At 42.6% G+C, this 17,053-nt stretch overlaps 1 protein-coding gene across 3 annotated transcripts in view; it reads left to right on the top strand.

Moving 5' to 3' along the window:
• The window catches only part of mctp2b (multiple C2 domains, transmembrane 2b), a 31,392-nt gene extending 14,726 nt beyond the window's left edge, over positions 1 to 16,666 (top strand). For 2 of the 3 annotated variants that reach the window (XM_052062458.1, XM_052062457.1), the window contains exons 4-22: positions 3,692 to 3,834; positions 3,921 to 3,997; positions 5,111 to 5,225; positions 5,608 to 5,640; positions 6,773 to 6,925; positions 7,551 to 7,681; positions 7,754 to 7,940; positions 8,674 to 8,767; positions 8,868 to 8,970; positions 9,858 to 9,960; positions 10,132 to 10,233; positions 10,315 to 10,389; positions 11,694 to 11,813; positions 13,895 to 14,008; positions 14,302 to 14,343; positions 14,429 to 14,538; positions 14,621 to 14,730; positions 15,156 to 15,253; positions 15,352 to 16,666. In XM_052062458.1, the coding sequence (XP_051918418.1) occupies positions 3,692 to 3,834; positions 3,921 to 3,997; positions 5,111 to 5,225; positions 5,608 to 5,640; positions 6,773 to 6,925; positions 7,551 to 7,681; positions 7,754 to 7,940; positions 8,674 to 8,767; positions 8,868 to 8,970; positions 9,858 to 9,960; positions 10,132 to 10,233; positions 10,315 to 10,389; positions 11,694 to 11,813; positions 13,895 to 14,008; positions 14,302 to 14,343; positions 14,429 to 14,538; positions 14,621 to 14,730; positions 15,156 to 15,253; positions 15,352 to 15,399 (1,958 nt within the window). In that variant the 3' untranslated portion in view covers positions 15,400 to 16,666. The remainder of the gene's footprint in view (positions 1 to 3,691; positions 3,835 to 3,920; positions 3,998 to 5,110; positions 5,226 to 5,607; positions 5,641 to 6,772; positions 6,926 to 7,550; positions 7,682 to 7,753; positions 7,941 to 8,673; positions 8,768 to 8,867; positions 8,971 to 9,857; positions 9,961 to 10,131; positions 10,234 to 10,314; positions 10,390 to 11,693; positions 11,814 to 13,894; positions 14,009 to 14,301; positions 14,344 to 14,428; positions 14,539 to 14,620; positions 14,731 to 15,155; positions 15,254 to 15,351) is intronic. The other variant, XM_052062459.1, reaches the window with a different exon arrangement.
• The last annotated feature ends 387 nt before the right edge of the window (positions 16,667 to 17,053 follow it).

Here is a 17,053-nt window from a genome sequence, read left to right as displayed (position 1 = left end):
TGGAAAGCCAAAATGTGGAATGTTGGTTACCTCAAAAGTAGACGAGTCCCACGAGAAAAAAATCTGCAAAACAATCGTTTGAAGTTTGAAGACACAGGTGTCAAAGTCAAGGCCCGGGGGCCATATCTGGCCCGCCACATCATTTTATAGGCCCGCGAAAGCAAATCAAGCATGTCATGTTTCATGATGATTGCTAAAGTCTGAACCAAAATGTCAAATTTTTCATATTTAGACCACAATAACAGTCATTATTCTTGACCTCTGATTTTAAAAACCAGTTATCCATCAATTTGTTGTGCACTATGTATGTAACATGTGGAGGTGATTAAACATTTAGATGATTTTCTCAAAATTCATAACGGCCCTCCTACAATGTGAAACCCTAACTACAATGTGGCACGTTACAAAAATGAGTTTGACACCCTTGTTTTAAGACATTCATTCATTCATTCATCTTCCTAACCGCTTGTTCCTCACTAGGGTTGCGGGGGGTGCTGGAGCCTATCCCAGCTGTCTCCGGGCAGTAGGCGGGGGACACCCTGAATCGGTTGCCAGCCAATCGCAGGGCACACAGAAACGAACAACCATTCGCACTCACACTCACACTTAGGGACGATTTAGAGTGTTCAATCAGCCTGCCATGCATGTTTTTGGAATGTGGGAGGAAACCGGAGCACCCGGAGAAAACCCACGAAGGCCCGGGGTGAACATGCAAACTCCACACAGGGAGGCCGGAGCTGGAATCGAACCCGGTACCTCTGCACTGTGAAGCCGACGTGCTAACCACTGGACTACCGGGCCGCCTGTTTTAAGACATTTGACTGGATTTGAAGGCTTTGGTTGCCTGAATGAAGAAGAAAAAAGTAAAAGTAAAAAAGAAATACAGAGACCAAATAGCAAAGTTAGCTACACTAAAAATAATCATAAATCATGCTGACACCCACAGGCAAGCCCAGCTACCTCTTCTCCCTAAATGAATTTTTGCCGTGATCACGCCTGTCAAATGATTGACTGTCAGGAATGTGAGATGATGTCACTGCGTGTTAGCGATGGCTTAGCTGCAGGTAAGATTCCAGCTGGCGTGTTTGGAACCTGTCTGAGCCTTACCCGCCGCTACTGTCTGTTTACCCTCCGCCGGGGCAGATCACGCCCAACATGAGGTCAAAGTCCGATTTTTCTTTGTTGCGGACGGCTAGCTTGTAGACGCAGTAGCTGAGCGTTTGTTTAGTTAGCCATTTAGTTGTTGACATGACACTCGGGTTACTGCAGCAAAACCATTAACGGGCAACATTGTGGGCGGATGCATTGCATTTGGCTTTCTCCTCGCCCAAAAAACAAATAATCTTTGTAATGTTCATTTTAAATGGAAACACGGACATTGCGTTCATTTCAGGCAAAAAAAACCCCCAACAAATTTTCAAATTGTCTTCACTTTTTTCCCCCGACCGATACCAGTATGAGTATTCACTCTTGACTCCTCATTGATACCGATACCAAGTACCGATACTACTAGTACTAATGACAAAATTCTATATTGTCACTCACATAAGGCCGGTATCGATATACATAATACACGTTAGGTTAATTGGGATATTTTTTAATCGCCTTTGGATGTTTTACACCCCCCGCCCCCTCAAAACTTGTATGATGTTAACCTTTTAATGCCTTACCCATCAAGGCATTACCCAGAAAAATCAGATTTTTGGGAACTGAGATGTTCATTAACACTTATAACAAAATCCACAAACATATTTTTGTCATATCATGTTGTTTTAGATATTTGTCGTATCACATTGATAAGCATTATGTAGATTACATGTAAAAATTATAATTTGGGGAAATTATAATTTTTACATGTAATTTTTATTTTAAACCTGCAGTATCAAATTTGATACAGATGATTTAATGTCGGGCGGCCCGGTAGTCCAGTGGTTAGCACGTCGGTTTCACAGTGCAGAGGTACCGGGTTCGATTCCAGCTACGGCCTCCCTGTGTGGAGTTTGCATGTTCTCCCCGGGCCTGCGTGGGTTTTCTCCGGGTGCTCCGGTTTCCTCCCACATTCCAAAAACATGCGTGGCAGGCTGATTGAACACTCTAAATTGTCCCTAGGTGTGAGTGTGAGTGTGAATGGTTGTTCGTTTCTGTGTGCCCTGCGATTGGCTGGCAACCGATTCAGGGTGTCCCCCGCCTACTGCCCGAAGACAGCTGGGATAGGCTCCAGCACCCCCCGCGACCCTAGTGAGGATCAAGCGGCTCGGAAGATGAATGAATGATTTAATGTAATATGGCGGCCCGGTAGTCCAGTGGTTAGCGTGTCGGCTTCACAGTGCAGAGGTACCGGGTTCGATTCCAGCTCCGGGCTCCCTGTGTGGAGTTTGCATGTTCTCCCCGGGCCTGCGTGGGTTTTCTCCGGGTGCTCCGGTTTCCTCCCACATTCCAAAAAAAAACATGCGTGGCAGGCTGATTGAACACTCTAAATTGTCCTTAGGTGTGAGTGTGAGCGTGGATGGTTGTTCGTTTCTGTGTGCCCTGCGATTGGCTGGCAACCGATTCAGGGTGTCCCCCGCCTACTGCCCGGAGACAACTGGGATAGGCTCCAGCACCCCCCGCGACCCTAGTGAGGATCAAGCGGTACGGTAGATGAATGAATGATTTGATGTAATCTAAAGAATAAGTTGTATAATGAAAATGCATGTATCAAATATGATACAAATGGCATTATAGGGTTTTAATTGAAATTGAAAGACTCACAAAAGATGTGTTTCGTAACCCCCTGCTGTCGCGTGTGACAGCGGTTAAATTAACTGGTGAAAGATGCAGCTGCCACCGAAGCAAAGCCAATCTGGCTCTGCCCATGAGATTCGGAACATGCGGATTGGGTTAGCAATCATTTTATTGTGGGAGCAGAACAGGAAGTTGTGGCCCATCAAACCAAAACATTGACTTGGAAAGGGGGTGTCGTTTTTCTTTACTGGAAGCCACATGTGGTAACTTCCAGTGTTGAGAAACAACATCTGGCTTTTTTTTTTTTTAATCATAGCTCTGCTCAAAAAGCAGATTTTTTTTCCATGTTTATTTTCGGCTTTTGTGCTTCTGTCTTTGTTTTGTAAAGAGTCCAAAAAAAAGTCATGAATGTAATTTAATCGGCTCATGTACAGTTCCTTAGGCCACCGTCAGATTTGTTGTTTTTGCGATTTCATCATGACCTTACATAACTAGAATGCTAGTAATTAGAGGGCATACCTCCACTAAGGCTGAACTAAACGTAAAGAAGACTTCATCAGACAACAGCGGAGAAATGTTACAGTGTGAAATGGAACCAATTTCGAGCACTTTGCATTTCTGTTCATTAAATTCACGTGCTACATGGAGGAGAGAAACCATATGGGAGGTGACATTTTGTTTGTGGGGGGGTTGGAACCGTTCCGGTGACACCAGGTTGACTCACAATCACGTTGTTTAAAAAAATAATAATAAATAAAACGCAGCCTTATCCAGATCATGAACAAAATTTGCTATTGTAGTAAATTTCCCCAGTGTGGGACAAATAAAGGATATCTTCAATCTTAAAATGGATTGGTTGTTGAATGCAAATTGGTTGTTCCCTCATTCACAGTCACAGTTTTTTTTTTCCTGGATTTTGCTGTTGTATTCATTTCAAACCTCCTTTACATAATCTTTCCATTTTCAGGCACCAGCGACCCGTACGTGAAGTTCAAACTGGAGGGGAAGACCATCTACAAGAGCAAAGTGATCCTCAAGAACCTGAACCCCGTGTGGAGCGAGAACTTTTCCATCCCCGTCCGGAACCTCAGTCAGTGGCTCTACGTCAAGGTGGGTTGGCGTGATGTTCCGAAACAAAAAAAGAAAAAAGAAGTGGTTCTTCTGTCACCATGGTAACCATAGCCATGGCAACACAGGTGTACGACCGGGACTTGACCACCGACGACTTCATGGGCTCGGCCAGCGTCCTCCTCAGTGACTTGGACCTGGACAAGTGAGCTCTGGCGCTAATTTCTTTTGTTGGGTTTTTGAATGTTAATAAGGACACAGGTTGATTTACAAGACTCTTTGTCTTGGTAACTATTCAGAAAACTAATTTGGTTTTGTTTTTACACATTTATTTTCAGGCTCAAAATGAGACTTCAAATCAGCATAAGGTTCATTGATAATTAGCTTTGATGTTTTTTAAAAAAAACCATCAATGTTAGACTCACTTTAAATTGACATTTAGAAAAACAAAATTATGTCAAGACTAAATTCATTCATTCATTCATTCATTCATTCATCTTCCGAGCTGCTTGATCCTCACTAGGGTTGCGGGGGGTGCTGGAGCCTATCCCAGCTGTCTCCGGGCAGTAGGCGGGGGACACCCTGAATCGGTTGCCAGCCAATCGCAGGGCACACAGAAACGAACAACCATTCGCACTCACACTCGCACCTAGGGACAATTTAGAGTGTTCAATCAGCCTGCCACGCATGTTTTTGGAATGTGGGAGGAAACCGGAGTACCCGGAGAAAACCCACGCAGGCCCGGGGAGAACATGCAAACTCCACACAGGGGGGCCGGAGCTGGAATCGAACCCGGTACCTCTGCACTGTGAAGCCGACGTGCTAACCACTGGACTACCGGGCCGCCTCAAGACTAAGTTATTGCTAAAAAAAAAATAAATAAATAGGGCTTGACCGACATGGATTTATTTTTAGGCCGATACTGATTTTTGCAAAAAAAAAAAAAAAAAAAAACAATCCTAATTGCTGATGAATTTAAAAAATATAAACGACCTTTTTATTTATTTATAGCCCCTCAATACATTTGAATGGGTGTCAATTACATGCAGATTTTTTTCTTTTCGCAGGCCACCCTGATTCCTATCCCCTTCAAATAGTGGAGTGCAACTGTAACTATATGGTTGAAAAATAACTTTTCGGGTTCCGAGCATGCATTGCATGGCACAATGCATTTGATGAACTTATAAGGACACGAATCCTTTGCATCTGTGTTTTTTGTATGACCACCCGTGTAGCGTCAGATTGAACACTTTACTCTTTTTTTTTTTTTTCACGTACAAAGCCCAGATCTTTATATTTTTCCATCTCGTTTGTGGAGGGTAAACGAGCTGTGTCTGCGTCTGGATGACCCCAACAGCCTTGAGGACGACATGGGCGAGATTGTGCTGGACATGAGCCTCAAGCGCAGAGATGGAGACAGCCGACGCGGACCAGTAGGGGGCGCTTTCTCATACGCGCATGTGATGCATGGCTTCCCTCGGCAGCTTTTTGTTGTGCATCGTCTCATGTCTTTTTAAAGGCACTATCAGCCATTCTAATTTGCAGTTGGCATTGTTTTCAGCCTTAGATTTTTTTTTAATCATTTGCCATTTCAATAAGTTTTTAGGATAACTTTTGTAAAAGTTTTATGATAAGAGGTGTTTTCAATTTGGGCATACACTCGATGATTTTATACAAATTAGCCTGAAAGTCTGACTTTGCCTTTTTTTGTTTGTTTTTTTGGATCAAGTATGTTATAAGTGTTGTGCATCCACTGTCAACTAACCCGACTGTGCTTTTGTCTTCTGCACCTAACACGCATGCTCTGACCCGCAGCGCTGGCCACAAATCCGAAAACGCAGTAGTCGGGTAAGGCACTCCCACACTAACAGTTTTGTTTTCACATGTAGCCATCGTCATTTCCGCTCAAAGGACCGCGGCAGAAGACGATTCCCTTTTTCACGGATGAACCTTGTTTGGTTGTCCGTCCGTACGCATCCTAGTTTTTATCGGATCAAGTTGAAATTGTCATCAACTTAATTTTCTCAAAGTAAAGTTGGCTTTGTCGAGACTTATGTTGTCCGGACCAAATTGTGTTTGATACTCACAAAAACAAATTGGGTTAAAACTCTCTTTGATGTTCATCAAAAAATGTATTGGATGAGAATATTTTAGGTTTATTGATGAGTTATGCCTATGTTGATGTTTACAAAACTCTAAATTGTTTAGTTGGGTTCATAATGTTTTTTTTTTTTTTTTTTTTTTAAATGAGCAGTTTTGGAGATTCTCTCTCCAGATATTCTGAACGTGTGTGAAGTAGTTGGCGCGAGGTTTTTCTGAAATAAAATGCAGAGGAGTGTCAAATTAATTTGTGAAAAGAAATTGGTATCGTCTGTGATTAAAAAAATAAATAAATAAATAATTGCTACTTTTTTTTGTTCCCAGTGAAAGTGAGACCCAGAAACACAGTGACTCTTTTTTTAGGTACACCAGCACAGTGTACTGGTGTCTGATTGCCTGCATGCTTTTAAGAGGCTGTTAAACCCCCCACGCTTGTCTGCACGATGCATGCTACCAGAATGCAACACCGCCGGCTTCACCTAGCATGTGCCAAAACGCGTGACATACACCTGCACGGTGCAGTAAGATCCCGGAGGGCACAAGTGGGTGACGGGAGTCTCACGACTTGACCGGAGTCAGACTTAAGTCGGCGATTTTAGAATTTGGGACTCGCTCGGGTTAAACTGACGAAAGCGCCAACTTGACTTTGCGATTTGCTTTTGAGAAAAAAAACGATTTGTTTTGATTGAAATTTGTATCGATTTAGTTATGGATTATCTGGGGACTTGCGAGAAACTTAACGTTAAGACTTGACACCTGCTCTCCCGACTTGCGCATCCGTAACTTCCTCCCGCATCTGCCAGAGGCACCTTCAAGACAGCCGGCTGGCTATATTGAACAAAATATCCGTCTCCCATAATAGTTGGCTTCTTTCCAACAGAGCATGCGGCTGTCTGAGGCCCAGAGGAAGAGTCAGCTGTGGAGTTCAGTGGCCAAGGTGACCCTGGTGGAGGGTCAGGATGTTCCCATCGACTCGCCGACTGGCCAGCTCTTTGTCCGCTTTCGACTGGGCGAGCAGCGATACAAAAGCAAGGTAACGAGAAAAGACGGGGGGGGGGGGGGGGGGGGGGGGAAATCAAAATAAAGTGGGCTGTCAAACTTTCAAATAGGGCCTGACAAACATTTTTGCTCTTTTTTTTTTGATTGACAGCTGATTATGATTGTGATTATTTACAGTAATGATTTTTTTTGTGAAATTAGTGCGACTCTTCGATTTACATTTACAAGGGAGTAACCAAAAATCAAATCAAATATGATAAATGTGTATTTAAATTGTTTATTTTATAAATATCATTTCGAATCGATCACTCAAGCAGTTATTTCTTCAACCGAATTCAAATGTTAGACGTATGTGTATAATTATTTTATGAATCATTTATCATCATTGACTTACTTGCAATGGATTGTAAAAATGTCTCTAATAAAAATGCCACGGGTAGTGTAGATGTAAAATTGTCTATTAAATATTTAATCGCACTATGGTCATTGAATAAAAACCACAACAAATACATTTTAATGAACCATTTTTCGAAATACATGGCAACAAATATTACAGTTACCCCTGAGGGTCAGATGAAAGGACAGATCAGGCTGGATGTTTATTTCAAGTTTTTCTCCCCCCCACCCCCCCCCCCCACCCCCCCACTCTACCTGTGCAGAATGTCGACAAGGTGTCCAGGCCTCAGTGGAGGGAGAAGTTCACCTTGAATCAATTCCTGGACGGCACCAGCATCCTGGAAGCGGAACTTTGGTCCAAAGAGGGACGACGAGCTGAGGAGTGTTTGGGAATGTGAATCTCTGCACGCCGACTTCGATTGCGTACGTTGGTTCTGCTTCCGTTTTAATGGGATTTCTCACGCAGGTGTGAGGTGGATCTTTCGGGCGTCCCCCCAGATGAGAGGCAGCTGTTTACGCTATCGTTGGACTCGGGCCGAGGACGTCTGGTCTTTCTGGTCACGATCAGCTCCTGTAGCGGGGTCTCCATCGCGGACCTCTCCGCGGCACCCCTCGACGAGCCGGCGGAGCACAAGAATAAGCTGGACAACTACGTCAGTACCGCTTCAAACACTCTGTTTGTCTTATCTCCATTTTAGAGGTTTTTTCCCTCTCTGGGCAGATCCCAAGAAATGATGACATAACAAAAGTAGCCCAAGATGTCTTTGTCTTGGCAAAAAAAAAAAATGTAATGAAATGTCATTTAAAAATAAGCAATACTTGTCATGGGAAGAATGTCTCTGACTTGTCCTTCTTTTGAAGGGCACTAGAGGGCAGCATTTGTCTGAAATTGAGCATAATGCGAGGTGGCCAGATGTTATAGTTTCACGCCCAATAAGAATTCAGTATCATAAAAGTGATCGCAATTTCGTTACGAGGTCTGTATTGTCTAACGTATGTTAATGTTATTTAAAAACCTTATTTTCACGAAAATATATTCATATTGGCAAAGATTTAAACAATTTTAATGTGAACAATGTGCAACATTTTCATGTTTTTTTTATGTGTCATAAATATAGCACTATTCCTAAAAGTTATTTGGCATGAAATTCATTCTGTGAACAAAAAAATAGGAACCATTTCATTTATAATGGCACATTTTCTCTGGTACGGTATTAGAAATAGCTAAAAGTATCCCAAATCTTGTGGCAAAAAATGTTTTTGTATTAGGAATTAATTTTTAAAAAAGCAATATAGTCAATAAAAGCCTAACATAATTCTTGATGGTTGGTGTTATTATGTTCATTGTGTTGCATTAACATCACACTGCACTTGTGGTCCTTTCAGAGTCTTCCAAGGTCCTTGAAGAACCTCAGCGACGTGGGCTTCCTCCAAGTCAAAGTCATCAGGGCGTGCGACCTGCTGGCTGCTGATCTCAACGGTAACCGCAAGCTTTTTGTTTTCCCGTCGTCGGTCGAAAACACGTCGCTCGGCGGGAACTCTCAGCGCGCTGAGCGTTGGCTTTGCTTTGCATGGCGTAGGCAAGAGCGACCCCTTCTGCGTTTTGGAACTCTGCAACGACAGGCTGCAGACTCATACCGTCTACAAGAGTCTCCAGCCGGAGTGGAACAAAGTCTTCACCTTGTCAGTATTGTCCCAAAGCCATTTCATTTGAATGTTTTCAGTTAAATGTTTTTTTTTTTACTCCTCTTGCTATTTTACAATAGAAATGCCATTCACCTTCAACACCATAATATTTTAACATGTTTAGAAATGACACTGATCGGACAAAGTCGTGCAAATATTTCATATTATTTTGGGGAAAAAAACTTCGATAGACCTTTTTTTTAAAAAAAATCAAAATGAATGTAACGAAACCCGTAGGTGAGAAGGATAATGTCTGTGGATGTTGTAGTTGGGCAGAGGAGTTCGGAAGACATATTTTCTCACAGATATGAGTAGAATGTTTATTCTGGCTGACATTGGCAAATGAGGCGAAACAAAAAGTTATGTTAGACGCCAGATACTCCCGTGCGCTTAAGTAAAAGCTCATTTCTTTAAATCAAAGTAGAAAGTCGCTTTCTAATTTTCCACATATCATTATTAAGAATTTAAATATTTGATAATATCTCATTTTGAAATTAATTTATTTCACTTAAAAATGTTTTTAAACTTTAAAACATTTCAAACTGTTTTTTTGTTTTGTTTTTTTGGTAAGTTAAATGTCCACAATCATGAATTTAAACATGAAATAACCGTCATAACGAGGAAATGAGATGTGAGATACTCCGTCACAGAAACAAATTCAGATGCTAAATAATGCGCACGGCAACGAATTCAGAGAATCCATCATTTCTACAAATTGTACAAAAAAAAAGAATAATGTGCGCACTGGGGAATTTAGACCCGGAATAATGTCCACAATGAGGAATTGAAACACGAAAAAAACAGACAATAAAAGGTCATTCAGATACAAAATATTGTCCATTACATAACGCAAACATTGAGAAATTGCTGTTGTGTGTCCAAAGTCCTGTCCGGGACATCCACGAGGTTCTGCTGGTGACCGTCTTTGACGAGGATGGAGACAAAGCTCCAGACTTCCTGGGGAAAGTGGCCATTCCTCTACTCTCGGTACAAAAAGCCGCCTCCTTCTCTCCCTCCTTCGTGTCACGCCTTCCCCGCGGCGACGCGTCGGCATTCCGCGTCACGCCGAGACGTGATCCGATTCGACTGGCGGTCCGGTTCACGGCCCGGTCGATCCCGCGCCCTCGCTGACCCTTTTCGTGTTTGTGCTCGACGCAGATCCGAAGTAGGCAGCAGATCATCATGCCCCTGAAGAAGGACGACCTGGGCGGCCTGATCAAAGGCAACATCACGCTGGAGCTGGAGATCATTTACAATCCTGTGAGTCCACATCCGGAATGCCGGGACTCGTCAAAAGCTCCGACATCCTCCTGACAGTTTTTTGTTTTTTTTAAAATTCAGATTCGAGCCAGTATAAGAACATTCCAACCCCGGGAGATCAAATTCATGGAAGATAATCCCAAATTTTCCAAAAAGGTTTGAGGCACTTTTGCCGAATTTCTCACAAAACACCACACCTCCAATAAACGACTGGCCCCTAAAACAAAAGTCAAACAGGTGCCACACGCGTGACCCATTTGCTCTCCCGTGTTTTCTCTCTTTGTATGAATAAAGGCCTTCCTCCAATAAATGATGAACGATCATTTACAATCCTGCAGTGGCGTCAATAACATTCTCCGGCAACTATTTTTCAAAAAGTATCGGGTGCTAGGTGTCGAATTTAGAACAAAAAAGGAATTCCAGTAATCCTTCGTGGATGGTGGTGGACCACCCACGCAAAACGTGCAATCGACAAAGTAGCAGTCTTTTTTTTTTTTTTTTACTTTTTATATATTTTAACGCAGTTTTCGGGTCCCCGCGCACTTCTTAATTTCTTAGTCTTATTAACCTTTACTATTCGTATTAGCATCAACTACGCGAAATGCCTCTTTAATCCCGCGCATAGTTGCGCTACATGTTAACTTGACGTGACATTTTATCGTGACGTAACAGTGTGGGGCAAAGTTTGGGTTCGGTCCGAAGCCCCCCCCCAGCCCAAAATCTCAGCGCCCGCCGCTGGATCGCCGCGCGAGAGCGGACCCCGGTCCAAGTGTTCCTCCCTCGTGTGAAGTGGTAAAAGCAAAAGCAGCCCGCTGCTTCGAATTGAGCGTTAATGGCCGCCAACCGCGCCGTGTTCTGCCACATTAGTTTGATATACAGTGTGTGAGACAGGGTGCCAGACCGGGTGCCTGACTGTCTGTATTCCCCACAAAAGAGTCTTTGTTGCCACACAATGCATCGCCCGCAAACGCCCAAATTGGCTTACAGTGGCTGTGACGTGCACCGTTGCTCCGACTGCTTGTTTTCATGTTGGACAAAATCAGGTCATATTTCTGACGCGGAACCCTCCCTACCCGACCGCAGTGGAGCCCGGATGCCAAAAAACGGAGCCCCCCGCACTCTCTGGCGCGATGCTAATTTACTCGACGTCAATCATCATTTCCTTTGGATGAATCTCAATCTACCGGAGCCCTCGACCAATTTTGGGAAACAAGCAAATGAATTTTAAGTCTTACATGACCATAACCTAAACTTTTATTTATTAGACTTTTATTTAAACTTTTAGATTATTATTAGAATAATCACAGCTAAACTAGCATGTTTGCTCGTGAGCGCCAAATACAATTTGGATGCTTTCCAAGTCCACGCCGAAACAAACTCCCAAGAATTGCGATTGGAACATTCGCCACTTGGTCAGGGCGCCGCCTTTTTAATCTTGTTTTGAATTTGTTTTTCCTCAGGCTCTGGCCAGGAACGTGCAGCGAGTGCAGGCGCTCTACCGGGCCATCAGGTCCACGCTGCAGTACGTGAAAAGCTGCTTCCAGTGGGAGAGCGTCCAAAGGAGCCTGCTGGCCTTCGCGGTGAGTGACCTGGACGTTCACTTTATTCGGAACCTCTCGCGTTACATTGAGAAGAACTTCCGTTTGGTGCACTGCTTGTTTTGCAATCACTGTAGGAGAAACAACAGTGAAGGGATACTGGGAGTGGGCGGGGCTAGTCACAGTGCAGTGAGTTGATTGGTGAACCGAGAACGGCTGCTTCCAGAATGGAAACGTTATTCGAGTGAACGAAGCTCCTGAATTTTTTTATTTTTATTTATTTTTTTTTAAACCAAAGTTGCAACTCATTGAGATGTTTGTTTATTTGAGGTGAGCATTTTATTCAAGTGGACGACGGTGCTGGCCGTTGTTTATTAGTCGTGACATTTAAGAGAGGCAAGGTGTTGAAGTGGATGAGTTGCCTGCCGTTTAGTGATGCGGAAAAAGCATCTGTTTTCCAAAAAGGTCGTGATTGGTGTGCTGTGTTTATACCAACATCATCAGTTGTGGAATTGTGCTGAGGTTTGTAGCCAAGTGCATGAAGCAATGTGGGTTTTTTTTTTATCATTTTCGTTTGTAATATTTGACTTGCATGCAAAGTGGGACATCGGATGAAGGATTTGGTGGGGTTTCATCAAGTGGATGAAACACAATTATTTTTTAAAAAAAGTAAAAAAACGAGTTGCAATGTTTTTTTGTTGTTGTTTTTTCCCCTGTAAATTATTTGATTTTGAACTGAGGCCAGGTGCTCGGTCCACTTGGTCCAAGGCGTTTTATTCAGACTAGGCTTTTATTCATCAAAGTGACGAACCCGAAGAACAAGCATTTAATTGCAATGGTTGCAGTGTTTATTCTAGTGGGCAAAGTATTTGCAGTTTGTCGAGGCGTTTTTAAACGAGGTGAGGCATTTATTCATTCAAGCGGATGACACACTTTAGAATGTTTTGAACAGACGTTTAATTGAATACTTCCTGTCTGCATTATCGTTTGCGTTCTCAAGTCTCCCAAGTTTCCGGATTGCCGGGGATTCGGAATGTTCCAAGATCCCGCAAAGTCCACACAGAATGATGACTCTGTACCGTGGCTTTTTCCTCTGTTTTTGAAAGCGGACTGGACGTGGGCGGTCCTTGGCAGACATCTCGTCAAGGGAGATAAAGACACACAGACACTGCACAGCCATCTGCTCTCATCGACTCGCACTAAACGCCTCACCGTTTATTCCCTTCCTTCCTTCTTCTTAAATCCCCGTTTTGGCTCAGGTCCCTGGGATTACCGCTCTGGCATGCCGCGCCTTGCTCCACTATTAAGTTGGGAGTATTCTATTGATAGCAACATTTGGTAGTCTGCCTTTTCTTTTTTTTTGTGTGCGTTTCCTGTTCTGCACATGAAACACAAGTCGATGATCACAATCTTTATGGCCTGGGATACTTTCACAGCAAAACGTGATTTGGCTTTCACAGTCGCCTCAGAAGGACTTTCACCCCTTTTACTTTGCAACTTCCATACTAAAAATGGACATTTAGTTTACATTTTCATCCTTAATGCTGTCTAAAATGACACTTTTTTTTCTTTTTTAAATGGCAAGATCAGTTTCTTTTTCACCCAAACGAATAAGAATAAAGGACACATTTAATGGTGGTAAGAGGCTTATTGATTCAAACGGATGAAACACCTGCTGGTGTTTTTAAAAGTGCTGACTTGAGGCATTTGTTTTGTTGGAGAAAGCTCCTCATCCACGAAGAATTTGTTTCACTGAGGTGAGGCCTTTATTTAAGTGACCAGCTTCCTTGCCTTTTTTTAAAAAAATTATCATCAGTCATTTAATTTAGGTCGGGCATAAAAATTTTTTCAAGTGAACAAAGCACCTGCAAGTTAAAAAAATAAAAAATAAATAGGTCATTCATGTTTCAGGTTACTTGTTGCTAGGCAGAACTCCATAGATAAATAAAAAAAAACACACACACACACACACACACGGTCATATTTTAGGGGGACGCTCAGAACGGAGCTCAGAAAGGACAAGGAATCAAACTAAGAAAAGCAGGAAGTGGTCATGCTCCAAACAGGAAGTACACTAGATGCTGCTCTATCATTGTCTGAATAATCATGTGACGTGCTTGCAGGTGTTCCTGTTGATGGTGTGGCACTGGGAGTTCTACATGTTTCCCCTTATCCTGGTTCTGCTCATCTCATGGAACTACTTTCAGATCTGCTCCGGACATGCCAATCAAGACCTGGTGAGTGTCATCAAGTCGTGGTGTGTCTGATTTTTTTTTTCATTGGAAGGAAGTGAGGTGTTTAGGTTTTCAAGTGGGTTTTCAAGACCCTGTATTTTTTTTCTGGAGAAGGTGCTTAATCGACATGTGTTGTGTATTTGTTCAAGTGGACAAGCATCAGGTGTGTTTTTAAAGGAGGCCTTTGATTGAAGCAATTATTCGGTTGATCTATTCAGGGTGTCCATTTTGGGACACTTGGTTCTCACTGACTGTGGACAAATGTAATCCTTCACTAATGTGACCGTTTTTCTCAGAGCTCTATGGACGTTGGTGACGAAGAGGAGGATGACGAGAAGGTAGTGAAGATTAATCGCCAAACAAAGAAATACTCAACGGGATGTGGGACAATGCAAGCGTGTTTACTCGTGTCGCTAATGTCAGGAAAATGAGCGCCGGGGTCTCATGGAGAAGATCCACATGGTGCAGGACATCGTCATCAGCCTTCAGAACTTCCTGGATGGGGTGGCAAACTTTGGGGAGAGGATTAAAAAGTAATGTTGTCACTCTTCCCACATTTTGTCTTTTGATGATGTTGTCAAAACGTTTTGGTTGTGTTTTTTTGGTGTTGTTTAGCACATTCAACTGGTCCGAGCCCTTCCTGTCCAGTCTGGCTTTGCTCTTCTTTGTCACGGCCACCGTGCTCACGTATTACATCCCGCTGCGCTACATTGTCTTGATATGGGGTAAGAGGCGTTCAGAATTGACTTTTTTTTTCTTCACTTTTTATTTCACTATGAATTATGTTGTACAAATGACTTGAAGGTGCTACAAATCCAGCAGGATTTCTTTTCATTTAAGCGTTGATTTAAAAAAAAAAAATTATGTGCTGATATGTTGGTATTTAAAACTGTTCACATTTTGCAACTTAACAACACACACACAATTTTAAAAATAAATAAATAACATTTTATTTTTTAGAAATATATAAAGTGGGTCGGATTAAATTTTAAGAAGTCTAAGAAATGACAGCGTGGGAAAAGAAAAACATCAAGCAGTAATTAATGTTCAGCCGGGATTTTTTTTGTTGCTGTTTGTGTACCAAGAAAGCGCCGAGTCTTAATGACAACCTTTCTTTTCTTTTCCCAATTTTTTTTAATTTTTCTTCCAGGCATCAACAAATTCACCAAGCGATTGCGCAAGCCTTTCGCCATAGACAACAACGAGCTGATCGACTTTCTGAGCAGGGTACCTTCGGATGTGCAGAAGGTACGCGGGACCAGCAAGCAGAATTCCATCGCATTCCTCACTTTGCCTTATTTTTGCGGTTTATGACGATGCTGATGACGTTCTGCTTGTTTTTTTAGGTCCAGTACAGTGAGCCAAAAGGTGTCAAGAAAAAAAAGTCAACGTAAACCAACAAAGACTGAGGACCCGCCCACCTCCTTTCTTTGTTGATGACTTTGGAATAATTTTTTTTTAATGTACTTTCTACTTTTAAGTACTGTAACCGCACGACAGCAAAGTACACACTTGTTTACTTTTGGATGTGTTACTTCAACTATTTGATGTTTTATTTCCTGTTTTTGCGCACACACACACACACACACACTAATTATTTATTATTGCCTGGCGACCTAAGAGCAATAAATGCAGTCATTCCGCTTGGTGATGGTACCCGTCCATTCCAGCCCTCCGTCCCTCGTCCCAGCGTGACCTTTGGGCGGCGCCATTAGCAAAATTGATCCAAACAAAATCGCGAGGTAGTCTGTCTTGAAAATATTTGAGTGTGAGTAAAAAGTTGAGAATATACACGCGATGATACAAGGACTTTGAAATCAATCATTTGAAGTAATAAAATCTGCGCCGGAATATTATGTCAATAGTTGTCTTGTAAGATGGGGTCCGTATTTCACAAATAAATTCATAGTTCTGCTCATAAGAGAAAGAAAAGTGGCAATTTTATAAGAAATTAATGCCATGAATACAAAGTTATAATGTTACGGTTGTAATTTTGAGAAAGCGTAATGTGGAGCAGGGTTGCGATACGAGAGTAAAAATTATTACATTTTTATGAGAACCAAGTTGTGCTATCCGCTAATTCGTGAATTTGTGCTCGCCACGCGTCACCTTCCCAAAGTCGCGACAGAAGGCGCAACGGCGTAATCGACCCTCGCACCTCGGCGTCTCGTTAGTGTCGACGCCGCTGCTGAATATTAATGAGCCACCATCAAGGACGCGGCAAGGTCGCGTCATTTTGACGCATGTAGTGTAGACTCGACCGTAATGAAGATGAAAATATGGACCAGATGCACATTAGCAAGTCAAATCACACCTTTATGCGCCACAAACATGGCCGCCGCGGTCGAGTCTCAGAGGACTTGTTCCGACGTCAGCCTTTGGTGTATTATCATCAGCGACATCAATTACTACACAGAAAGGGCTTCAGGTACGCAAGCCGGGAACTGCCAATGTGGAGTAACATTTTTTTTGGACCGGCAAATACAATCAAATGTATTTAAATATTTGCGAAAGTACTTGGAAGTATGTTCGAATGTACCATGGCTATTGCACGTATGCAAGTCAAGATTTTTTGAATGTATTTTTGTTGTTGTTGTTGAAGCATTTGGCCTCCATTATACCACTGCGTTCAAATGTTAAGTAGACATTTTTTGTAATTTTGTAGTTTTATGTCCACAGCGCATGATTTCAGTTTAGCATCTCCCCCCCCCCCCCCCCCCCCATAATTCCCTCGGCAGTATGGAAAAAAGATGTTTGTCGCATTCAGCCAGCAAATACATTCAAACGTCTTTGGGAGTGCGTATTTGCCAATTTTACATCACATTGGCAGTTCCACCAAAAAGAAAAAAAAAATGCAGATGTTCCAAGTTGCTGTTTGTGCTGTCACGTGGGTAACGTTGTAATTACTCACACTGCATTGTTGTGTACTCTGATTGCACTTCTGACAAAATACACCCCTTTGTGGCATCGTGTGATGTCACACACATATACGCGATTTATGTAAGCCCGTCATTACTGCACGTTGGTCACACACGTGCTGCTTTTAAT

This window comes from Hippocampus zosterae, chromosome 4 (genome assembly GCF_025434085.1).
Source record: "Hippocampus zosterae strain Florida chromosome 4, ASM2543408v3, whole genome shotgun sequence".
Taxonomy (NCBI): Eukaryota; Metazoa; Chordata; class Actinopteri; order Syngnathiformes; family Syngnathidae; genus Hippocampus; species Hippocampus zosterae.
Note: the sequence above shows the minus strand (reverse complement) of the source record. Positions and strands in the feature narration are given on the sequence as shown.